The sequence below is a fragment of the Lygodium microphyllum genome, chromosome 28 (assembly GCF_053477565.2).
Source record: "Lygodium microphyllum isolate KBCC chromosome 28, Lygodium_microphyllum_v1.1.10, whole genome shotgun sequence".
Classification (NCBI taxonomy): domain Eukaryota; kingdom Viridiplantae; phylum Streptophyta; class Polypodiopsida; order Schizaeales; family Lygodiaceae; genus Lygodium; species Lygodium microphyllum.
Genome location: NC_141162.1, coordinates 108,118,386 through 108,144,944, shown reverse-complemented (window position 1 = coordinate 108,144,944; position 26,559 = coordinate 108,118,386). Strand labels below are relative to the sequence as shown.

At 38.7% G+C, this 26,559-nt stretch overlaps 1 protein-coding gene across 4 annotated transcripts in view; it reads right to left on the bottom strand.

The window, feature by feature from the left end:
* Positions 1-19,411: 19,411 nt before the first annotated feature.
* Positions 19,412-26,559, bottom strand: part of LOC148011845 (uncharacterized) — a 29,785-nt gene continuing 22,637 nt past the window's right edge. The window contains exons 4-5 of one of the 4 annotated variants that reach the window (XM_087670978.1): positions 21,909-22,036; positions 19,412-20,265 (exon numbers count right to left, since the gene is read on the bottom strand). In XM_087670978.1, the coding sequence (XP_087527104.1) occupies positions 20,025-20,265; positions 21,909-22,036 (369 nt within the window). In that variant the 3' untranslated portion in view covers positions 19,412-20,024. Of the gene's footprint in view, positions 20,266-20,451; positions 21,778-21,908; positions 22,037-26,559 lie in introns of those variants that run through there. The other 3 variants (XM_087670979.1, XM_087670980.1, XM_087670981.1) reach the window with 3 other exon arrangements.

The following is a 26,559-nucleotide window of genomic DNA, read 5'->3' as shown; positions in this document are numbered from 1 at the left end:
TGAAAAGATAAAGGTTATCATCGTTATACATACTCCTAAAGATGTATATAGCTTTTTGTCACCAATCGGATATTATCAATGATTTATTAATGCACTAGCTGAGAGGACATTGCCATTGACAAATCTATTGTCCTTTAACTATGTGTTTATTTGGAGTAATCCATGTCAAGTATTCTTCAAGGATGTGAAGCAAGAATTGGCAAAAGCACCAGTGTTGAAAGCACCTAAAAGGGGTGAGATATTTTATATATTTTTAACGGCTATGATGTATAGTATCAACTGATCTTTAGCTTAGATTTGGAAGGAGAAGTGGTACCATTCAATTGCATTTGCTAGTTTCAAATTTGGGATGTTTGAGATTAATTATACCTACATGGAGAAATTTGCCTCGAGATGGTCTTTGTAACAAAGAAATTTAGGCAATACATCCTGTATGAAAAGGCAGTACTTTATACAAAGGCAAAGGGGTTAAGGGACTGCGACTAGTGTTGAATAAGTTGCATCCGCCTAATCGCCTAGTGAAGTGGCTGATCACTTTGTAGGAGTTTGACTATGAAATTAAGAGTAAGCCATTGAAGTTGTAGGGAATCATTGTGTCAAGAATCGCATGTTAGGGAGACTTTCTTGAGATATTGTGCCAAATACACTGTACACACAAGAGGAAGCTCACTCAAGAATACAAAAAGAGAGATGGAGGCAAAAATATTTTTTTGCTGGTTTTCTTTTCTTCTTCCATACACACTATACAATGTACATAAAGTATAGATAAGATACAATATAAAGGAAAGTGGCCTACTAAGTCGAACAGCTCATAACTGACTATACTAATCGACTAGCACTATAACTATGCCACTTGTAGATAGGTGGAACAAACTAAATATAATAAGTGATAAGTCAGAGGCCATGTGAGGATCATAATGACCACCAATGTGCTAAGTATAGACGTGCGGACCCATCTAGCCAAGTGGTCCATCCCATTAATGTCCACATGTGTTGAGCTTACCATCTCAACACTCTCCTTCAAGCTCAACTCTATCTCTACAACTCCAAGCTTCGAAACTTTCAAAGCTTCTCTGTATCCAATGCCTTTGTGAAAATGTCGGCTATTTGATCCTATGTACTGACATATACCAAGTCAATCTCTCCTGCAAGTACCTTCTCTCTCACAAAGTAGTGGTGCACCTCAATGTGTTTTTTCCTAGCATGGAATATAGGATTCCTAGCTTAGCTATATGCTACTCATGTTATCACAGTGAATGATAACTGGACTATCTCCCTATATATCCAAATCACCCAATAACTTTTGCAGCCATACCACCTCACATGCTGCCATAGCAACACCTCTATACTCAGTCTCTGTACTTGATAAAGCAATTGTAGGTTGCTCTTTAATGCTCCATCTAACTACTCCACTACCAAGGAAAAACATGAATCTTCTAGTAGATCTTCTATCTGACATGATACCAGCCCAATCTGCATTTGTGTATCCAAATACTTGCACATCCTTACCTGCCTCATAAAAAGTCCATAATGTAAAGTGCACTTCATATACCTCAATATAGCTCATGCTCTAGGTGCTTACTTCAGTCCATAGAGCATCTTTTTTAACCTATACACATATGTGAGATGCTCTAAATCCTTATAATATATTGGTTGCTCCATATACACCTCTTCTTGTAATTCACTATGCAAGAAGGCATTCTTAACATCCATTTGCTGTAAACTCCAATCTTTGTCTACTACCAAAGCAATCACACATCTAATAGTTTCCATCCTAGCAACTGGACTAAATATCTATTCATAATCTATGCCATATGTTTGAGCATAGCCTTTTGCAACTAGCCTAGCCTTACACCTGCTAACCAAACCATTTGCATTATGCTTGATTTTGTAAACCCACTTACCACCAATAGCTTTCTTGCCCTTAGGCAAGGGTACCAAATCCCAATTATTATTGTCTTCTAATGTAGTTGTATCCCAATGAGCATGACCAACAACATCCTAAAAAAAAAGTGGACTCAACATCGTCAACTACCTCACTATATAAGCATAATGGTGAGCTACATAACCTTTAAAGCCAAATCTTTTAACACAGTATTTGACCTTGCTAGACCTACATATACCACTAGATCACTCAGTGGAGCCTTTACATTACTATGTGCTCTTTGTACACCTAGTGTCCTGAGATTGAAGGAATACCAAAGCTCATCATCTGAACTCTCTAAACCACTAGAATCTCCATCAAATCTCAAACGGCTAGTAGATGCATCATTACCATCCAACACTTTCTTATTTCCTTTATCTTTACCTGCAATACTTATAGATCCACCTGAGAATGTGGGGCTACTCCTTAGTCTCTCAAACCAAGGGCTAATTGTGGATGTAGTACCAAATGATGTTTCTAATCCACTAAGACTCCATGATTCTTTCTTTTCTTTTTACACATAGCTATTATGATCATTATCATCATCTAATACATCACCAGTAGATGCATACCACGTGCTCATCTCATCAAAAGTAACGTCCATACTCACTCTGAACTCACATGTGATAACAAGGTTATAATAATGATACCATTTCTACTATAAAGAGTATCCAATAAAAATACATTTTTCAGCCTTTGGATCAAGTTTTGTTCGTAGCTCATCTGGCACATGAACATATGTGATACATTCAAACACTTTCAAGTATGACACATCGAGCTCCTTGCTTGTAAAGCATTCCTTGGGGATCATCCCATGAATTGAAGCTGTGGGAGTTCTATTCATAATATAGATAGCAATATGAATAGCTTTAGACAAAAAAAAAATTGGCATATTCTTTTCAGCCCCATCAATGCTCGTGCAACTTCTGCAATATGCCTATTTTTTCTTTCTGCAACCCCATTTTGTTGTGGGATATACCTACAAGTAAACTGTCTCTTTATCCCATGAGATGTCAAGAAGCCACTAAACTCATTAGAGAGGTACTCTCCCCCTCCATCTGATCTCAAGCACTTAACTTTCAAGTCTGTTTTTGTTTCAACAGCCGCATTGAAAGATTTGAAGTGCTCAAATATATTACTCTTTTCTTTCATAAAGTATACCCATAGCTTCCTTGAACAATTATCAATAAAAATGAAAAAGTGTTTGCTACCATCAAGAGATACATTCTATGTGGTCTCCCAAACATCTATATGCACAACATCAAGTATATTTTTACTCACATCTCTGTCATATGAAAAAGGTTGACTTGTCTGCTTACTAAACTGGTATGCTTCATACACTTTATGAAATTATGCAACTCTAAAAGCAGGCAACCTTATAACCAATACTTTGCACTACATTAGTTTCAACATTCACACATTTGCATATCCAATACGTTTATGCCATTTTTCAATGTCTGCAACAACTCCTTTTTCTTTAGCATACACAACAACATTCATTGCAAGAATTCTAGCATCTAAAGTGAACATGCAACCAACACTACTTCCTTTTGCAACCAACCTACACTTATTGTTAAAGTCTTATACAAAACAACCTTTTGTATTAAATCGAGCATGCAATCCTTGCTCTACCATTTGGCCAACAAACACTAAATTCTTTGTGATTAGTGGCACATGTAATACATATAACAGACTCGTTGTCTAGCCATCATGCAAGGACAAGGGAACATTATGATTAGATACACTTGAATTGACATACCATACATCATCATGTGTCCCTTTTCCTATAATAGCATTCATCATATTTTGCATAACAAACAACTGCTCATTTTTTTCTTCATTATTCTTTCATGAAGACAATGCATGGTTTCCTTGCTGCAATTTACCACTTTAGATATCATCCTTCTTACCATAAGAATGGACTGCAATATGACCAATTTTGCTACAATAATAGCAAACAATAGTAGAATTTCTAGAACCTTTGTTGTTCTACCATCCACCTCTTCCTCTAGAGATCCCCATGCCTCTAAACTCCTAAAACTTGTATTTTACCAAATTACTGAATTAACTTGTTTTGTTGGTTATCACCACCATGTCCCATACCACGGCCTCTCGAAGAGGATCTCCCACGTTCCCTTCCTGAACTTGAGTAAAATGCTTGAACCTTCTTCACCATTTCTTTCATATGAGTCACCCTGCATATTAATCTCTTCAGTAATTATGAGAGAGACCAACTCATCAAAAATCTAGAAATGGCTTCCATATATATACAAAAGTGACATCAAGAAATTGAATGAGATGTAAGATATACAATCATACAACCTTGGACACCCTTGAGATCTTTGAGGCAATGACTTGCCAGCTAATTTTCCAACAGTGGAATCGCTTTGCAAACTCCTTGACTAATTGTGCCTTTGTTGAAGATGTCTTTCTTAACTGTGGTTCTAAGGGGCTTTTACAATTGTCTCCTAATGTTAGTCAAAGGCTACTATGGGGATTGCCTGGCTTACACATCCTCTTTTGGTTGTTGATGGTTAGTATGGGTTATGAGTCAGGTAGCAATATACCAACTTCCTATTCTATCATGAATGCATCAAATCATTCCAATGGCATATTCATCAGACACCCCTTGCTATTTATGTAAGGAGTTAACTAATAATTTGATGTATTTAGTGTAGGCCCTGGAATGGCCATCTCCTCGATCTAGTTTTGTGCTTCAGTAAGGTTTATGTGGGGACAAAGGGTTTTCTTTTAGTAGTAGGTTGCTAAATGGTGTGGTTTATGGTTTATCTCATTAGGCTAAGAGGGCCATTTCTATTGGATTTAATGTTTGATTTCATTAGGCCAAGAGGGCCATTTGTTTATTTGGTGCAAGTGCAGTTAATGGGTTTTGTTTTAGTGATGCACTAAATAGATTCAACGAAGCATATGGAGGGAGTCTCTTGCTACTCAGAAGATTCTTATGGCCAAGTCCAAGTAATATTCTTCCATTAAGAGTACTTTCTCGTTATGTTGTGTGCCCCACAAGGTTTGGCATTATGGAGCATGTACCTGATTTAGAAGCCAAAAAGCAAGTGACGGAAGACAGATAATAGATTTCGATGCTAGAAAGTCACTCGTTCAATTGGATCATGAATCCGGGTCGTTTGCCCTTCCATTTGGCCCGGAACTAGTTGCAAGATAGTGTGATTATGAGAAAGATAAACTAGTTTTTTTAAATCTTATGGCTAATTATGATTAAAAGAGGCATGCAACCTTTTTTTTTGTCCCATTTTTTTCCCTTTGACAATTCACAACTATTGGCATAAGGCCTCCTCCTTCAAGGGATGAGATCTTGCAATTCTTCGCTCAAATTTACTCCAAATCACACGAGATTTTCCGCATTGAATGAAAAGTTCAAAATTTAGTCTTTCACTCTTCTCTTTCTCTCTCACCATAAATGTGGTTCATATGGGATAAGAGGATGAGGGGAAATGGATACCAATTTGTTGATTATGAGATGCGAGAGACAAATCAAGAAAGCACAAAGCAGGCGTCAGTGCTTATTGTAAAAGAGCATCGGCACATGTAAAAGATGTCAACAACTATAAAAAAGTGTCAGTGGCTTTCCGTTTTTGAAATACAATGTGTGCGTATGCATATTATAGCATAAGCTATCTTTTATTGACTTTTATGATAAATCGTTCATTCTTATGATGGAAAATGATTAGAAATGGTTGAATATGTTTAAATATGTCTCAAATTATAGAATAATCAATAGCTTTTAGCAATTCTTGAAATCAAAATCAAGATCAAAAAACTCGCAAGGCAAGATTAATAGAAAAATTATCGTTTCATGTGTTTTTATTATTCAAATGGTAGTCTTATGAAGTGATATTAAATAGAATGTTGAATCACAATCCACATAAGCTTCATGAATTTGGATTTAAAATAAATGATAAAATATATAAAATATATTTTTTATTTAAAAATATTATTTTAAGATGATAAAATTTACTAAAATTTAGGGAAAGGCCTGTGAATGTACAATGGCTATAGAGCATGAGATTTGCCTAATTCTACATTCATTTCTGTGTTAAATGATCTTTTAGAGAGTATTTTTAAGAAAAAATATTGTGAAACATAAGAAACATCCTACATAATAAATGAATATATCAAGAAGCGAAAATGTTAAGAATTTTACATAGAAATATAAGTGATTATGCATTGAAATGAAGCATATAGGATTTGTTTAATATTTTTAAAGAGATAATAACATAGATTAGTCTAGTTGTTTCTAAGCAACAAAGCAATGCACTAAAAAGGAAATCATTGAAAGAATATTTTTCACATGTTGCATTGGTTGATTTGTGCTTAATTTGTTTGAGTATATATGGCATTACACCTTGCATTTTCATTCTTATACATGGTATCAAGAAAGAGAAAGTCTCCTGGATGCATTGCAATTGGTTGCTAAAACTATTGAACAATGATGAGAGAGTGAGAATCCTTGAGTTGTAGGATAGTACGATTTTTTTTTGGGACTGATTAATTACGAAAAAAAATTCTCTCTCCTAGAACGCTTTATCACGAGTGGACAATGTTACGCTTGTGTTTTATGTTTGAGACAGCACATCTTGGGGCCAATCTCCAAGGTATATGATAGCTGTAGGAGCCACAGCGATCGGCTAGGGCGTGCTTTGTATGTGTATGCAACAAGGTGCTAGTCACCTGTATGTGTGGGATACTCCCTCTGTTGGAGTTGGAAAGGGAAAAATTTGTTAAACTACAGATCGATACAAATGCATGATTTAGCTAGATTAGTGTATGATCACTCCAAAGAGACCACGGTATCAAACAAAGGGTGCACATCAACTACCCAATGGCTTACCAAGTCCTACAAAGGTAGATGGGACAACAATGAACTTTTTTTTTCGAGTGTTTGTTTAGAAAATATGGGTTGAGTTTGATCGAGTAACTGATAGGAGACTAACAACAAAAAATAGTCAAGTCCCAAGACCTTCACAAAACAAGTAAGCCAACCCTGCCATTAGTAGGTATTGATGATGAAGAAATGGGCCAAGTGTGGGTGAAGAAAATTTTGTAGGTACGTGGAGAGGCAAAAAAGATGTATGGATAGTAAGCTAGAGAAGCTAAGCAAGTAAGAGAGACTACCATGTGCAATTCCACAAATATGGTGGTTGACCACTCAAAAGAAAGAAAAGGGATAAGTGTATACAAATTCATGTTTACAAGAAAAAAATACTAATGCATTGAAGTTATACAAGAGGGTGCATGCTCATGTAAAGTGGTATGCAAGGTGCCACTAGACAATACCCTTGTAGGAAAATTATTCACTTATCCAATGTCCTTTTACAATCACATCATCCTAATAGTGTGGTTGAGAATACAAGAGTACAAAATATCAAATGTTTGAATCAAAGATTGTTTAATCATCCTGATACCACCAAGAGAGGAAAACCACCCCCTCTCAAACTACAAGGGAGAGGTGGATGATTGTACCCTCTTCCCATTAAGCTAAAGTAGGGAAGGGTGTATCCAACCCGATCCCAACCAGAATATACAACAACACTGGTTGATTGACTACTCTGGTCAATATGTCTACATGGTTGTTGGATGATGGCACAAACTCCATGCATATACTACCTAGCTCAACCTGCTCTCTGGCAAAGTGGAATTGGACTCCTACACGTCACATCCATGCTGTGATGATCAGATTGGCTCCAAGGGCAATGGCACTCTATTTGTCACACTAGACAACAATAGGAGTGTCGCATGGAACATGAAGTGCTACTAGTAGAATCCTTAGGTAGATGGCCTCAATGGTACAATCAAATAGTGCTTGATACTCAGCCTCGACCATGAAAGCCACCACAATCTCATGTTTATGGCTTGACTAAGAAATGGGAACCCTACCCAAGGTAAAGAGGTAGCTACCATGGGAATATTAGGTGCCAGGGTCTCCTATCATATCTAAATTAGTGTAACCCTGCAAACATAAACTAGAACCAGAAGTGAGGCCACATAATCATAGGTACACTGAGCATATCTCAAAACACACAAACACACAATCCAATGTGACATGCGAGGTGCAATGAAATACTGACTAAGTAGATTGACTGACTGAGCTAAATCTGGCCTAGTATGAATCAACTAGAGAATTTTCCCTATTACATATCTATAGATTTGCTCATCAAAGAGCTATCCAAGGGTATCCTTAGACAAGTGGACATTGGGATCAATTGGTGTGGCTATAGGCCCTATCTGATCAAAGCAATGTTATTCCACTAGTACCAATCAAAGAATGTACATTTTCTTTTATACAAAAATACAACCCTCAAAACAGCAAACAACTCCATTCCCAAGAAATAAGACAACAAACCAAGGTCTCTCATCTCAAAAGTGGCACAAATCTTGGCCTTAATTTTGCTATGGCAACAAAATCTAAGCCAATAATCAACAAATCATCTACATAAAGCAAGATATAGTTGACTCCCTATGAAGTGATACATATATATAAGTTCGGGTCATAAGGGGTAGAATGGTATCCATGAGTTCAAAGGAACTCATCCATCCTCTAAAACCAAGACTACAATGCTTGCTTTAGCCCATAAAGAGCTTTCCACAAAAGGGAAAGACCTTATCTTTCTGGTCAAAAGAAGAAAATCCAGATGGTGACTCCACATAGTTTTGAAGTACATCGATAGATCGGCCAATTGTGGTGATCATCTTAGCAAGCCATGTTCATGATCGTTTAGTTCCTATGCTCTATGAAAATTTTGTGAGGGGAAGTTGGTACATGTGAGCTAGTGGAAGATGCCATGCTCCTATAGAAACTTGAAGGGCTTATAGGAGAGGTAAACTCACCTCTGCTATCACTTCTCATGTAATCAAGACAATGATAAACTTGGTTATTATGAACCAATAGCACCCAAGAAGAAAAATATGAAAAAGCATTTGACTTATGCTTAAGAAAGTACATCCGCATGTACTGAGAGAAATCATCCACAATAAAAAAGAAATAAATGATGTCGTTCAAGGTAGTAGTGGGCATCGGTCCACAAAGATCAATGTGAATCAGTCTTAGAGCAGTTGTAGCTCTATGTGTGGACTACTAAGGAAATGGGGTAAGTTGACATGCTTTAGAGATATCTTCAGATAGCTTCAAGCATGAAAGGCCCTTCACCATCTATTGGTCTCTCACGTGGGTCTCTCACGTCATTGCGAGCACGTCATTGCAAGGCAAATCATACATGTGGATAAGACTCACATTCTCAAATGTCGCTATAAAGATTATATGGACCTTTGCAGACTAGTCAAATAAGTTCTTTGGTGTTGAGAACATTGTTGATTGTGATGGCGAACCAGTGGCAATGTGAGTCTCCACTGCCCCTGAGATTGGTTACCACCACACTACCTTCCCTATTGGAGATTGCCAAGCTGAGGGTTGAGGGTTTGGGACTTGGGTTTCAACTATGTATCTCAAGCCTTTGATCAACAATCATCATCAAAATGCCTTTTGATGATGTTAACAATACTGACTTCGATACATTCTACCACCCAAGTTTGAGAGATGACTGGGTGTTCCCTTGGGTCTCACTAGACTAATTTTGAATTTGAGTGGAATTTTGAGTTTTCTTTCCCTCCTTACTACCCCTTTGGGGTAGAAGCAACAAGAGCCCCCTCTACAGGAGGTGCCCCATGAAACTAATCAAACAACCAAGTGTAGCACACTAGTTGACACTCTAATTCATAGAACATGGGCATAGTGGACTATGAGATCAATTTCTGCACAAAGTGGAAATACTTCTTTGGCAGCTTGTTTAGGAACAATGTGACCATGTCATCAGGGGACCTAAGAGCCACTGTGGTGGAGAATCTAGCAAGGAGTCATTGACACTCTACCAACTTGACCTTTAGTTCATCCCCAGCTATGATTTTGAAGTTATGAAGCTCATGTTCCAAGTTTATCCAACAATTCCTATCGTGAGCCACATAGCATTCAACCAAGTGTTCCTAAATACTGAGACACTAAGTTAAAGTAATATATCTAAGAATGGAACTTAGGCAATAAGCATGTATCAACTCAACAATAGCAAAAGCATTCCTAGCCTTCCATGAGCGGACCTCATATGGAACAAGAGTGGGATTAGGTTGGGATTCCAACCCTTACACAATATCCCATTAGTTCTCTAAGTCTAGGATACATCTCATCATATTTGATCGATTAGGATAGTTTGACTCATTAAAATGAGTCTTATCAATAAATGCATACTTAATGAATGAGGACCAAGAACCATGAGGTGTTTGAGAATATGGAAACTAATTGCGTGTGTAAGATCATGGAGATGGAAGCAATAAAAAAACATGAGGAGGTGGGTAGGCAAAAATAGGTTGTTGGGTGTCCAATGAGTAATTGATGTGGATACATTGGAGGCATGGAGACATGTAAGCCTTGTCCAAATGTCAGTTGGGCCACTACAAAATGAGCAAGTGCTCCACTACATAAAGCCATAGAGCCAAACTATAGTACCAAATGCTCCACACTAAAAGATGGCCCTATGGGGGATAACTTGAAAGTGTATGTGTGGGAGGACAAGCCTCCATCATATATACATCACTCGGCTATGAGAAATGAGAGATCCAAAAGGCTATGCCTAAGTGTGAGGAACTCCTCGGTGTGCATAATGTAATGAGGTGCAATGTGCAATAGAAGATAAGGGAGGGATGGGTCAGAGATTAAATGGATTTGTAATTGATGTAATAGTGGGAAATGAGTTGCGGCCCTTTTGTCTATCAAATTCAAATGACCAAAATCAAATTTATTGTGAGATGTAAAAGGGGAAGGAAAAAATCAAGAAGGAGCACTTACCAATGAATCTTGCAACTTTTGCTTACCTTTTCTTGAGTTCAAATGGAGAAATCTATCTTCTTCAAGTCTTATGGACCAATACTTGGTTTGAAGAGTTCCTTCATCCTAAGCCACACCAATATCTTGTGGAAAAGAGGAAGCAAATTCAAAAGATTGAGAAGTGTTGTTTTGCATACACCTAACATAAGAGTGAATGAAGATAGATATTTCTATGGAAGAGATATAAGAGGTAGAGATGGTAATGCAAGTGATAGAGAGATGAAAGGTTTGTACTCCATGCTAGTTTTCACATTAGGATGGCCAATCCTCTATGGAGCTTCTATCCGTCCTATAAAATCATTAAACTCGTGCACCAAAACTAAAGCCTGGGAAAACCCAAGTTTACCTTCAATATGCCACTGAACTCTATGCATCAAGATAAGATCGTACTTGCCTCATGTAATCTCGTAAGGTCGAGGGACTCCATGGTAATCCTCTATGATTGTGTCAATCTTTGTGGAGCAGGTTGTGTGACCCACTCTAGCTCAAATCTCAATGTGCTAAACTTGAGAGAATCATGATGTAATGAAGATGCGTTCAAAGTCATCTTTCCTTTTGTGGTTCTAGCTTCTAGGAGGAGCTTTCAAAGCAAGGCCAACGTTTCTTTGAGAGTACTTGGCTCTAATACCATATTAATATTCAAGTAGAGAGACAAACAGACATAGGGGCCAAAAGCTTAGAGAGCAACATACTCTCTTCTTGTCTTCTTATTCCATCACACACTCCAAAGCAGAGTACAACTAAACTAGGTCTAAAGTGACTATGCACTCAAGCTAGAGGTAGCCTATAACCCAAACTTATTTATGAAACACACACTAGTGACAGCTAGGGACCCATCTGTCATGTCGAGCTTCAACTAAGGTACGATGGACTGAGCCTACATATCTGTCAACACCCCCTCAAGCTCAAGTCACTTCCTACATACCAAGCAACGATCTAAAATGAGTGAACTTATCTTTACCAAGTGATTTTGGTAAAGATGTCTACCACACTTGGTCTTTAGTATTCACATCGATGAGGTCCATCCTACCTCCAAGCACCATTTCCCTGATGAAATGGTAATGTACCTCTATGTGCTTTGACCTAGCATGATAAAATGGATTGCTTGCTACGAGTACACTTCTCATGTTATCATAATATAGCTTGACTAGTTTATCCACATAAATCCTCAATTCATCCATCAACTTAACTAGCCAAGTAGCCTCACATGCAGCTAATGTTTCACCCCCGTATTCTGATTCTGTACTTGAGAGATCCACAATAGGTTGTTTCTTACTACTCCAACTAACCATGCTACTTCCAAGACCAAATGCAAATCCACTGGTTGATCTTCTGTCATACACACAACCAGTCCAATCTACATCATTATAACCTATAAGCTCAACAGGCTTACCATGCTCATAGAACAACCCATGAGGCAATGTACCCTTCACATATCTCAAGATCCTTCTCACAGCATCTAGGTGAAGTTTCCTTGGTTGCTGCATAAACTGGCTTATCAATCCAACCGCATAACTAGAGTCTAGTCTAGTGATAGTAATATAGGTCAAACTCTATACATAGTCACGTTCTCTATCACATTTCTTAAACAACTATCTTTACATTCTACTCTAGTGGTATGTCCATGGGTTTGCATTCCAGCATGACATACTTCTCCAACATTTTCTGTGCATACTGTTTCTATAGCATTTAGATCCCATGAGGTGTATGCGTAACTTTAACCCCTAACAAAAAATTTAGCTTTCCCAAGTCAGTGATTTAAAATTATTTCTGCAACATGGCTTTTATTCCATCAATGCCCTGTATATCTTCACCTTGATCACCAAATCATCTACATAGATCACCAAAATCACATATCATGTCTCTGTTTTCTTGATAAACAAACCATGATTAACTTTGCCCATCTGAAATCCAAGGGTCTACAAGTAGGAACTAATCCTTGCATTCCATACCCGTGGGGCTTGCTTTGAGCCATACAATGATTTCTTCCATCTACGTACATATGGCGAATAGTCGAAATGCACATAGCCCTCTAGCTAATCCATATAAACCTCTTCTACAAAATCACCATTAAGGAATGTATTTTTAATGTCCATCTAATAAAGATTCTAGCCTTTGGATGTAGCCAATGCAATAACAATCTATACAATTACCATCTTAGCAATCGGACTAAAGGTTTTCTCATAATCCAGCCCGTACTACTGGGCATATCCTTTCACTACCAATCTATCTTTGTACCTCTCTAGTGAGCCATCAGACTTACATTTTACCTTATAAACCCACTTGCATCCAATAGGCATTTTTCCCTTAGGCAACTCAACCAAATCCCAAGTTCTATTTTTTAACAAAGCATTATATTCATCATCCATAGCCTTGCACCAATTCTTATCCTTAAGTGCTTCTACAAAAGATGTAGGCTCTTTATATTTCTACACTTCTCTCATGTATACATAATGTCTCACTAAGTATCCACTACAGGTAATCCTATCCACAAGCTTCCTTTCTCTCTGCGATCTCCACAATCGAGGTGAACTAGATCCCGGTCTCTTATGAGGTGGTATATATCATTCTCTGCTTAACTCCAAGTGTAACGGTATGCCAAACTCGCTATCCAGACTCTTAGTAGAGTCGTATCCTGAAGTCAATGAACTTGTAACATCATCCAAAACCTTCATTTTTCCTTTATCTCACCCCCTCACTGACATAATCACGTCAGTGGATGGAGATCCATGGCTCTGTAGCCTTCTTGTCCAAGGACTTACACTGCTAGATGCATCTTGAGTAGGTCCACTAGTAGAAATAGTGTCTTGCCGTCCATTTTCAACATACGTGCCCTGTGAAGGATTATCATGTACTGTAACCCAATTACCACCATACCAAGATGTTAACTCATCAAAAACCACATCACAACTAAGCAATGACTCACGTGTAGTCAAAACATAGCACTTCTAAATGAGTATCCAATGAAAGCACACTTCACTTTTTTAGGGTCAAGTATCTTGCTTTGTCATCTGGAACATGAACATATGTAATACTACCAAATACTTTCAAATGCCAGATGTTCAACTTTAGCCATAGAGCTGCTCATAAGGTGTATTTTTATGTTACTATTGTAGGTGTTCTATTCATGACATAGATAGTTGTAAGTGCTACTTTAGACAAAGGCATGTCCTTCTCATTCAACAAGGCCCTGGCTACCTCCATAATCACCCTCTTCTTTCTTTCAGACACTCCATTCTATTAAGGAGTATAACTGCCAGTCAACTGCCTCATGATCCCATGCTTTGCTAAGTATCTATCAAACTCCTTTGACACCTACTCTCCACCACCATCAAACCATAAGCATGTTCAAGTAGTGACAGAGAGAGAGAGACATAGGGGCCAAAAGCTTAGAGAGCAGCATACTCTCTTCTTGTCTTCGTATTCCATCACACACTCAAAATCAGAGTACAACTAAACTAGGTCTAAAGTGACCATGCACTCTAACTAGAGCTAACTTATTTATGAAGCCACACACGTCATAGCTAAGGACCTAGCTGTCATGTCGAGGTTAAGGTACAATGGATTGAGCTTGCATAGTTGTCAACAATAAAGATATACCCTAACACAAAAACACAAATAAAAGCATATAATAAAGCATAAACTCAACATATAACAGAATTAGGATTAGGGTAACTCAAAGACAATGAACACAATGAATGAATACTAAATATACAATGCTCATGTATCAAAAAATTAGTGCAGGGAATGAATATTGAACCTTGAACTCTCGTCGTATCTTGAGGTCCAAGGGCAGAGGTAATGAGTTGGAGAGCATGTCATACTCCTGATGGATCCCAAATCGAAGCAAAGTAACCTCCAAGATGTCAAATAGCAACAAATCCAACAAAAGATATGTTGATATAGGTAGAGATTAAAGAAAAACTATCAATCATAACCTTAAGAAGCTGGCGACAATTGGGAGCAGCAAACACAACTTCTCGATAGTCATGAATAGCAGGGTCGCAATTGGGAGCAACAAACACAATAGTTGGGAAGTCATCCTAGCTATTCGGATAGTAAACACAACAACAGAGGGTGTAGACTGCATGATGGACGTGGGAAACGCATGCCATACAGATGGAGATAATGTTGCATAGCCTCAGCTAATATATCATCCGCAATGGGGTGTGGGTGAAGCTAGAGCATCTAAAACCTGCAAAAAATGAGATTGAGAGTGAATGGAGGGAGCATGTCTATTTATAAAAACTTTAGGTTTGCAACAGCGTAGGACCACTCCCATTTCAACTACCTAGAGCCACTCGTCGTTGCAGGGTTTTTTCATTAAATAAGATTTTTTGGGGATATTCAAGAGGCTAATCAACATGTAATGCATATTTTAGCTCAATAATGTCAAGAATACCTAATGGAGAGCCTATTGAAAAAGGCATCATGAACTATCTTCCAAATGCACACTTGTTTAAAATTTCTTAAGAGGAGTATTTGTACAAGGTAGATCTTGCTCCATGTAGAGTTGATGACATAATAGATCTACTTCATAAAGGAATTCCTCATCTTCTAATTGAGAAGGCTAGATTTCATCTTATCAACTTATCACTGAGCAAGTGTATCAAGATTGGGCCAGGTCTACTAAGAATATGTGTTTGTAAGCATGAGATGCATGAAGTACTTATAGAAGCACATGGGGGAATAGTATGAGGACACTTTAATGGACACACAATAGCAAGGAAAGATTTTTCAATTTTATTTACAATGGCCTACTCTCTTCCAAGATATGGCAAGATTTGTGAAAATTTGTGATGTCAATACATGGAAGTGTGGATTTGAAAGGATAAGATGGATTTGACACCTATAATAGCCCACGAATCCTTTGAGAAGTGAGATATTTAATTTATTGGACCCATTATCTCTATAGCCCAATACTTGCAAGTGAAGTGATCACTGTTGCAATAATGGATCCTTTGACCAAATGGGCTATTATTCTCAACTAATGGTCAAGCTAAAGCAATGCAAAAGATCCTAATCAATGTGTTGATAAAGATAGTCTTAGCTTCTCAAATGAACTCAAATAATCTAATGGAAGCATTATGGGCATATTGAATAGCCTACAAAATGGTGATAGGATAAACTTCCTTCAAACTGGCATATGGGACAAACACAATCTTGTTGGTTGAGTTCTTTATTCCTAGTCTTTAGATTGCAATACATGAGTGATGGGAGGATAAAGAAGCATAGATTGATATTCTAATTGAGGTAGAATGTCTATCATAAATGACTCATAGTGACACATGTGTTGATCTATGAGAAGGCATTGAGGAAGAAAGCTCAATTTGACAAGCATGTCAAACAATGTGACTTTGATGAATCTTAGAGGCCTCGATCCTTTCTACATACGCTTAATCAGTCGAATGAGCTATGTGGAGCTATAAACTCTAGACAACAAGGGGATCATCTTCTTCAATGGAAGTTGTATCAAGAAGTACTACCCTTCTACATATCCAATGCATGAGTCTCCTATGATAATATCACCAATTGCCATATGTGCTATATAGATTATAGAAATTGACCCAAAACTTGATCAATCAATACCACTTGCCTATCTTAGGGTCAAGCTCATCGTGAAGAGAAAGCAATGTGTAGCTAGAAACTCTAGACAGAAAGGGGATCATCTTCTTCAATGGAAGCTATATCAAGAAGTACTACCCTTCTATGTATCCAATGCATGAGTCTCTTATGATAATATCACCAATTGCCATATGTGCTATAAAGATTATAGAAATTGACCCCAAACTTGATGAATCAATACCACTTGCCTATCTTAGGGTCAAGCTCATCGTGAAGAGAAAGCATACAATCAGTGCTCTAATAGATGTGGGAATATCATGTGACACAAAGATTGGAACAAAATCAAGTGCAACCTCAATTGATCTTGATCACTACCAAAGTCAACCCATATGGGGACATGCCTTACACCCTGTTAGAAAAATATAAATATGATATTGATCATTGACACTAATAGCCTCCCCAAAACTTTCTATGTACTAACTAATGCGGAGGCCATTGGGAAAGACAATTTGTTTGGTCAACTATTCACATGACAAGCCAAGTGCAGGCATTTAGTAAGGGTATGTTTATTTCTATGAAACAATCCATGCCACAAATGCCTTCAATTCCACCTAGTAAAAACCCATAGAAGGGGGATGAAACCATGCTTAATGAATTGCTCAAGGTATAAGTAAATCACCAAGGGTTAGTAAGCAAGACATTCATACTAACTACTATTACCCTTCAAAAATGGATTTCTGAAGTAGAAAATAAGAGCATTGATGCTACTCCTTGTGCTAAATAACTAAGAAAATCTACTTTCCATCAATCAAGACCAAGCTATCAACGATGCATCAACATTAGAACTAGATAGTACTCGAAAGCCTTGCTACTTGCTTTGGGATATTATGCTGGGGAAGCCATGGATCTGGCTACCAAAAACTTTGCAATCCTCTACCTCCTCTAGAGCTACAACAACACTATCACTCTTGGCTAATCTATCTTAATCACAACCATGAATATTGAGACCCAACCACATAAATGATCATAGTATCTATACAATGCAACATGACCAAGAAAACTCACTTGTGATGATGTACAAAAGAAAAACACCTATTGCAACAATAGTATATTCTACTTCCCAAACAATGAAGCCTTAGTAGAAATGCTCACCTAAGCCTTTTATCAAAAGCCAAAGCTTCAATGACCACTAACAACCAAGGATGAGAACAATGGAAAGGAACATGAAGAATCTAGTAACTCCCAATTTCCCCAAAACCTTTTGATCATTAGGTAGTATGCTATTTTAGAATGAGAGTACCCCTAGGGCACAATCATGAAAGACCATTGAATCTCCCACAATAGCCACTCAAGACCAATAAATGTTGTAAATGGAGACCTCACCTATTCTTGAGAATGTACAAATTGAATCTCATGCAAATCACCCTCCCAAATCAACTAACCACATCAATCAAACATGTACCACAAAATTGGATCCTCTTCTAGGCATGATACCCTCTTATAAGAGATCCTTCATCTTGGAGCTAGTAGATGATAGGCTATTGATATAGGTGAAGATATCATCACATGTATGAAACTCTTTATGATACCTTCACCCTATTTGCTCATAGCTATTGATGGCTTGATTTAGGTCTCATATATGAGATTAGTATTGAAGCTCTTAAATCACTACCTTGCTCATGGAAATTTTTGGAATTCATATTCTCCAAGCACCCCCTACCTACATTGCCCTTATGTCATTCCGCATACTTTGACTCAAAATCGGCCATTAGAAGAGAACATAGTGCTCCACCCATGTTTGGACTAGATATTAAGTGAGAAAGAGTTTCTTATTTCTAGTAGAATAGGTTTATGAGACTTCCTAACAAATGTCATGACCTACATAGCTCACATCAACATACGCTTGTACATGGCACTTGAGTGCAACCCTCACTTCTATGATTGGTTGTTATAGAAATAGTTGTGTATCATACCATTATACTAACTTGTACAGAAATTAGTGCCTCATACACATCTTATCTTACAAAAATGCACACCATCATAGATCAACCATGCCACCATTTGTCCTCCACTATTCTAGGAAGTATTGCACTCACTCCAACGGGGAGAGGAACCCATTAGACCCATTCATTAAACATAGCAAAAAAGGAGACATAATCTTCAACAGTAGATTCCATAAACTTCAAGGCCCAAATCTCTTACTTTATGAGGATTTTTTTCTTGTTCTTGAAATTTTCTCATCGAATGGTGTTGTATATAGGTGCTTTGAAATGGCAGGTGCAAGCAAGAAGCTTGTGCAAGAAAGCAAGCCCTATCTTCCTTTCACCAATGAGAAGTGAGCTAGGTTCAATCTCAATACTGAGATTTGGAAGCACCTTCATCTATTGTACATGAAAATTCAAAGCCTCAACAAAATGGTGACCAAAGATCCTAAAGCGAAGGAGCTAGTGGGATAGTGCACACTACAGAAATACCTAGGAAGATTTGGAGTGGATTACACCAAATGCATATAATTTTTTATATCTTATGATCTAAAAAGGAAAATAAGAACCATTAGAGTGGAAGATATAGAAGCTCAACATCAATTGGAGGTGGCACTATGAGCTGACATGATAAACAAAGCATTGGACCTACCATAAACGAAAGAGAAGGTCCCTAAAATAAAGACAAATATCTACACCCAATTGGATATAGATTAGCCAAAAGTGAGCACTAACAATGGAGTGAAGATAGAAGACATTCCAACCCTTTAGTAAGAATATACATAAAGCTACTACACATCCTCTTCTCTAGCATGAGGTACAATTCAAACATGAATAGTATCCATGTGGGATTTCTAGAGGACTTGATGATAGAGAATATCGAGAAATAGCTGCCTGCATTTTAGCCTTCATCCCTATGGTTAGACTAGGCTTTTGAGAAACCAAGTGACTTTTTTTAATGATCAACCAATCAAGTTTATCATAAAAGAGTTGAGAATTGAGAAAGCAAATAAAGTTTCATCTACTCAAGATAGTGAAGCTAAGTGACATGATCAATTACTTCAATTATGGAGGTCTAAGCTTCCTTGCTAGTGGAAAGTTTTTATACGAAGGCTTCTTATTGGAATCTATCTACCAGTGGGGGATATGGTGCATGGTCGTAAGATCTCCAATGGTAGATGTATCATTTGTACTAAATGTGATGAGACTAGTATCTGGTAATCTCTTGCCCAATTGCTAAAAAGATCTAGGACTTCATTTCCCAAGAATGGACTTCAATGACAAGTCAAGGAACAATCATCCATTCTTGGGTTTTACACAAGATATCGTCCATATCCACCTTACAACCGCAACATCCCCATCTTTTCCATTTTCTACATTGGACTAGTTTTTGGCAAATCCAGGAAACACATAATGCTCTTATTCTTTATATAGCCTCGGGTATCCATGGTCAAGTGAACTCCATGGTCAAGTGGGCTGTGTTCAAGGATTGTTATTATGGCAAATTACTTCCATGTTTCAACTCGTGTGATCCTCGAATAGGTGGCGCGCTGAGAGAGAGAGAGAGAGAGAGAGAGAGAGAGAGAGAGAGAGAGCTCTTTTTGAGCACGGTTACTCTCCTGAGCCCCACAATTTCCAGGTATCAACCCAACAACGATAAGATGTGAGTGAAAATTCTGTTCTTAAGATGAGTAAAAGCAGATTGTCTTGTTAAATTAACCTTGCGTCTTTTCTTAAAAAAGGACCTCATGATATCGGAGCAATCGCTGGCTAAAACACCACGCCTGACTTGTATGTGAGGGTTGAATGGATGTATAGGGCCCCTGGAAGTTAGTTTTTTTTCTTCAGCTGCTTCATCTTCATCACCAGAGATGGGTAAAAGACTGCACACATACAGACAGAAGTCAAGAGAACTACACAACCCCCAGTCGATAACACAAACGCCTTAAGAAAGGTTGTCTTTCACTGACATCAAATTGCGGAAAAACGTTACTTTCAGTTTTCCAAAAGCATCAGCAAATATGAATTCAGAACTTCCTAGTTGGAGTAATTTTGCAAGAAAGTAAAAGGTCTGAGGCAACACGATTTGCCCAAACAGATGGGTTTCTCATTAAAGTTGACTGAAGTTCAAACAAGAAATATTCTAACAAGATGCGATCATGTTGCCAACCATATACTATAGCCAAAAGGACAGTTGCCCATAGTGATGATCTACTTGGGCTGGTTCCCTCTCTATGTATCTTATGATCCATATTATTAGAGATTCTTTCCTGGCTTTCGTGCCTTTGTTTGGGGGTTTTCTATTAAACATGCTTCTGTACGTGCACATTCTAAAGATAGGTGTGTTCCAAGGAAAAGATAGTGGTTTTCATTGTGACGAAGTGGAAGGTGGCTGCTACATCTCCGCTGTTTGCTGCTAGGAAATTGTGTGTTTTCTGCAGCAACTAATCCTCCTACCCATTGCATCATGCCTGGCTGCAGGGCAACAACTTCACCATCCTTCCAACACTGCCAGCCCTATGTTCTGATGGCAGAGTTGATCCTTTATTTAGTGCAACCTGCTACTCCTTTTTGCCACCTCTTCTGCAGCCTGCTGATGCTGCTTCCATTGGCAGGAGTTGCATTCAGCATCGTGGTGCCCAGAGGACTTGCAGTTTACATTCTGTGCCCCCTTTCAGTATGACAAGAACTGTGGCTGTAGCAGCTGTGTTATTGCTGTCCGCCTTGGATGCAGCCATGGGGATAGCCGGTATATTATTGGTGGACCCAGTAGTCAGTCCTTGAAGATTCCATCATGTTTGTTAAGATGGAACTTGCTTGGCCATTTGCCTTGACATAATAATCCATTGATTGCTGATGTAAAATCACAAACATAGTGAGGATGTGGTGTACAGTCGTGTTGTACGATCACTCAGGGGATGCACTTCCGACCAGATTTCCATAGGGAAACTTCGCAATTAGTAGTGCATTCAGAGATGTATATGGTGGTCATCCAGAGAGCGTATGGGAGCTGTGTTCACTAGTTACCAGGAATGCTAAACATTCGTTTTTTGGATTGGCCATGTGGAAGTAATAGAACGGATGTGGCATTTCCCAACTTTCCACCTTCCTCGCTTTCAGCAGCATTCAAAGAAGGAACCTCTAACATACTGGTTTCATACCATGAAGGGTTGTGTTCTAACTTGGTGCTGCTATATAGGCTCTCCATAAGTCTACCTCACATTTCAGCTTCCCCCTTCCTTTCGCTTCGGCGGGGGTTTGGTGGCCAACCAATAATACAGATTAAGGCACGAGATGTACAAGACATGAGAATGTACACTAGGCCCAAGTGGTCGACCCTAAACACTTAAACGTGGACAAAGCTCCTAATCTCTCAACATCAAGTTCTTCAAATTCTGTAACATAGAATTACCAGTTAAACTCTATAACATAGAATTACAAGCTAAAAAGTAATAGATCAAAAAACCCACATTTAATCAAGTGACTTCACACCCATAACACAATAAAAAAGTAATTCTCAACCAACCTCACCCAGCTTCCATCAGCTCCTAATAACATGTTCCGTGCTCCCCAAACTAAGGTCCCAACGCGAGCTTGGAGAAGTGCCCCAGCACACATTGGGCATGGTTCCAATGTAACATACAGTGTTGAATCCTAATCACATGAAAGATCAGCAAGGTTAATGTAAACCAAACAAACCTATCAAAGACTCAATTGGAAGTGTTAAATATTATACTCTCAAATTTAGCCCCATTATGTGCATGTGTGCATGTTTGTTTTTATGTAAGTATACAGACTACTCATTAATATGGTCAGCACACAGGTTCCAATAGCATTTAAACCAAATGTATCTCCTCTATGTACACATGCGTGTTTATGTTCTTTGTTTTTCTAAATGTAACTTGACCTAATGACATAATGAACAATGGTTTCAGCAAAAAAATAAAAATAAAAAAAATCAGGTGTTTTACCCCCAGAAAAGAAGTGTTTGGATGGAAGGGGTAATGGTCCTGTTCTCTCGAGTCCTTTTTGACGATGCAAGCTGAGGTAGGGCTGTTTGGGGCTGGCTGAGGGTAATCGTCACGTTTGTTGGCATGTTCAAGGGCTGCAAGATTAGCTCTGAAACAATTGACAGCTGATCGCATCATGCAACAAACAAGGGCAGGAAGTTTCCTTCTCTGCCTCAGTGAGAGACGGCAATAGAAAAGGAGGGCTTGGCAGTTGCAATACAGTTTGAATCCCTTTCCAAGTTATTGGCACCATCAGAATTACTACCAGAGCTGCCATTCAAAAGACTCTCTCCAAGTGATTTTCTGTCAAGGGGACATGAAAATTTAAGATGCTTTAATCTTGCTGATGCAAGGTTGTTTAGCACATGTGATGTGTTAGCAGTCATGTATGTCGTGCCTTGTCACCTCTTGCCTGTGAGTCTTAGTCTAAGTCAGACGAGGACTTACGGAGCTCTGGCCTGTCTATCACTTGTTTTGACGAAGGAGGTAGTGCATTCTAGAGCACTCAATTTATTGCATTTCAGTGCATTTTCTCCTCCAATCGGGATTTTATGTGCATTCCTTCAGCACTTTCTACATTCTTCAACCTGCCTCACCTGCTGGACATTGTCCACCGTTTCTGAAATTTTTCTAAGCATTTCTAGCATTTTTACCAGCATTAAATGCTGGTGGGCCATATATTAGGCCTCAAATTTCAAGTCGGTCAGTTTTTTAGTTTTTTGGCTATTTATAGTTATTTCCCAATCGACATGCAATTAGATTATCATCTTCCCTCCTTCCTTGATAGATGCATACTCTAACTCCGTCATCTTCCTCCATCTCCAGTGTTGTCGTCATCATCAGCCTGATGTGTTGCCCTCACTAATGCTATGGGCTGCGTGTAGGGACTGATCAGTCCTCCTTCTGTATTCAGCATTTGTACCTTGTTCAGTGTAGGTTTCTTTTCTTCTTCTCTTGTAGATCATCTTTCTCTCTTCCTCTGTATTCGAGTTTCTTCTTCCGTTGCGTACTCTCACCTGATGCACATAGCAGTTATTTCATGGTAACAAGCCAACGATCCTGAGGATGCAATGGATATCAAAAGCAAAAGTTGTAATAAACTATGCCAACTTGGCTTTGGGGGTCAATTGGTGTCAGTTTTGACCCTAGCACAATTGTTTGGCCAATAAGTGTCAGTGTGGTGACACTAGGGACTAGCATTAATTAATTAATTAATGCAAGTCTAAAGGTCAACAAAGGTTGGGTACCACTCCATGTTGCAAATGGCCTAGCCAATTTAATTGTGGATAAACACATTTAATTTTGGGCAGGGTCAGAAGAGCTGTAATTAATTTTCACAATTATTTAGTTCTGAAAATTAATTAAATGACTGGATAATATTAAAAAATGGGTTTAGAAGGCTGCCACTTGGCAAAAATGCCCATGCAAACTGAGAGAACGTTTTTTAGGGTTGGGTCTCAACCATTCGGTTAGTTTATAACCTAGGAGAGAGAGAGAGAGAGAGAGAGAGAGAGAGAGAGAGAGAGGGAGGGAGTTGTTGGTCCATTATTTTTATTAGAGAACAGCAATTTGCTGCAGAAGACAGCCATCTCGGGGCCTCAACAGGCAAGGGACAGCAAGGAGACACCTTCGAGGGGCTAGCAGCAACATTGCTGATCAAGTGATAGCATTTTGCAGATGCCTAGCAGTATAGGTGATTGCATTAAATGCAAGCTAAAGTAGACATCGGGTAGATTTTTAAGTTTTCTCGCAAAGAAAATCAGATTTCTCTCTCATATTGGCTCTCTCTCACCTTCTCCAGTAATTTCTCAAAAGATCTCAACCATTCTCAGCATATCTCAAGAAAATTTGACGGACAACAAGAGAATTTCTACTATAAACACTAATTTATTGTAAAAATTAGGGTTGGACAACCACCTAGAGACCATGCCAATAGGCAAAAGCATCATCCACTGAATTCAACACCTGAAATTTATGTAATTGTCACAGAATTCAGATGCCAACCCATTCATTGTAAAATGGGGTAGAATTTGGCCAATTTGTGGTTCCAATTGTGCAAGTCCAGGGTGAAAAGTCAAGGGCAATACTATAGCAAGGGGCTTTTGGAACAACAAAGGTGATTGTGGAATCTCGGCTTGTACTCATTCCATTAGCAATCAAAGTTAAAGAAATACCAAAAGGAGCGCAAATTTTGGGGCCAACATGATATCTAGTATCCAAGATTATTAAGGTAAATTATGCATTTCAATTTATGTTTATTTGCTAATTGCTGTAATTAAGTGCTTGATTAGGGAATTACCACCCTCTCCAAGAAGACTAGTTTCATGGTTCCATTGTATGGACACCACTCAATCCTTTGATTTGGTGGGCTCAAGACACCTGATTGCAAGCCAAAGCTTCGCTCTAGATCTACAATTGTATTCAATTCAGCATTACAGAAAAGATGTATTCACATACTAAGATGGAATCAAGCAGAGATAATGCCTCTCGATCTGAAAATTCATGAAGTATTGGGAAAAATGCAATACTTGACCTTGGACAAGGCGCATGGGCAACAAGCTGAGAATATTGGTTTAGACCAACATGTGGGTCCTTCCAAGAGTTTTGAAGCTGATGACTAGCAAGAGGAAGAGAAATTTGATGGCCAATTCAAGAATCGGATGAGGATAGTAGCAAATCTATTTGCTAAATTGGCAAAGGATCCTCACTTCACCTGGCTTTTCAATGCTCTGAAGAAGGATAGCAAGGGCAAGAAGAAAAATTCATCTTCTACACCTTCATGACAACAAGGTGCATCGAAGAAAATACCAAAGCCTTCATTTGAAGCTCCCAAAGATGCTATGGAAGCAAAACAGTTAGTACCTACGGGGCAGTCAATGCATGTGCAAGGCCAACTTGGAAGTGCCAATCCAATGCTTTTTGGATAGCAAGGCATGCATACAATTATGGGGCAACAAGGTTACTTTGGTGGTAGCACTAGTTTCCATGCTATGGTGGTTCAGGGACCGCATATGGGGATGTACGATACAACTCCTTATCATATGCAACAACCAATGCGTCGTGTGTAAAGCCCAATGTATCCAAGTGTGGCTGGTAATATACATAACCCCGTCTATAACAATGTTGGTATGATTTTGAGACACAAAGTGACCAGTCTGGCTATGCATATATGCAACCCATTGTGTTTGGGACTCATGGTATTAATGTTGGTCATGCAAATGCTCCATATAGTGTTGGTCGTGAGGAAAAATGCAACTAGTAATGTATGCAATGTATCTCGGTATAGCTAGTAGTATGCAAATTCCCATGCATAGTCACATTGCAATGGTCTAAAGTATGCAAACAAGAATGTTTCCTAATGCATTCGGTGCTTCTAGCATGTCAGGTACACATGAGGGGCTAGTCAACTGGATGCAATGTTGCATATTAGTTAAGTTGGAATTGCAACAATGTGAAAGTATAAAGCATCGCAATGCTTAAGGGGAAGAAAGGCCTACAACCTAGTGGAGGTTTGAGGCAAATAAAGTTGAGGTAAAGTTTCCATATGTCTCTTAGTCAAGCTTCAACATTGTTTTACCAATAGATAAAAAATGGATGGAAAATAATGACTTGGTAGATCATCCTCAGTTGTTGTAGCTTTTCAATTAGAGCCGATTTCAAATCGATCTCAGTCAAGTTTAGCAAAGTAGGGGTCTAGTTGTCAAAAGATGACGTACCAACAAGACAGTAGGGTTTGCGAGGAGGAACACGGAGTGAACTTGGCAAACATGGAGAAGAGAAGAGAAGAGAGAAGAAACTCTGATGAATGGAATGATGAAGTTCCAAATCATGGAGTGAATGTGCATAGAAGGAATGTCAGACTTTGTGTGGTGCCAAGAACCATAAGGATATGCCTGTACTCGATCTCGGGACGTGGCTCCATGCTAACCAAGTGTTAAAGGCAAGAAGAGAAGAGGAGGAAGAAGATGTAGAGCATTCCTCAAATCCAAGATTTCCACCGGAAAGGGAACCTGCAGTAAAGACCAGTAGACAGAGTGAACTGGAGAAACCGAAACACAACCTCGGAAGCGAAGCCACTAGCTCCGTGCATCCATGTTGGAAGGAATATGAAGGCCTCGTCACCAAGTCGCGGCTGAACCTTTGAGGTTCCAATCTAGGTGGTACCTG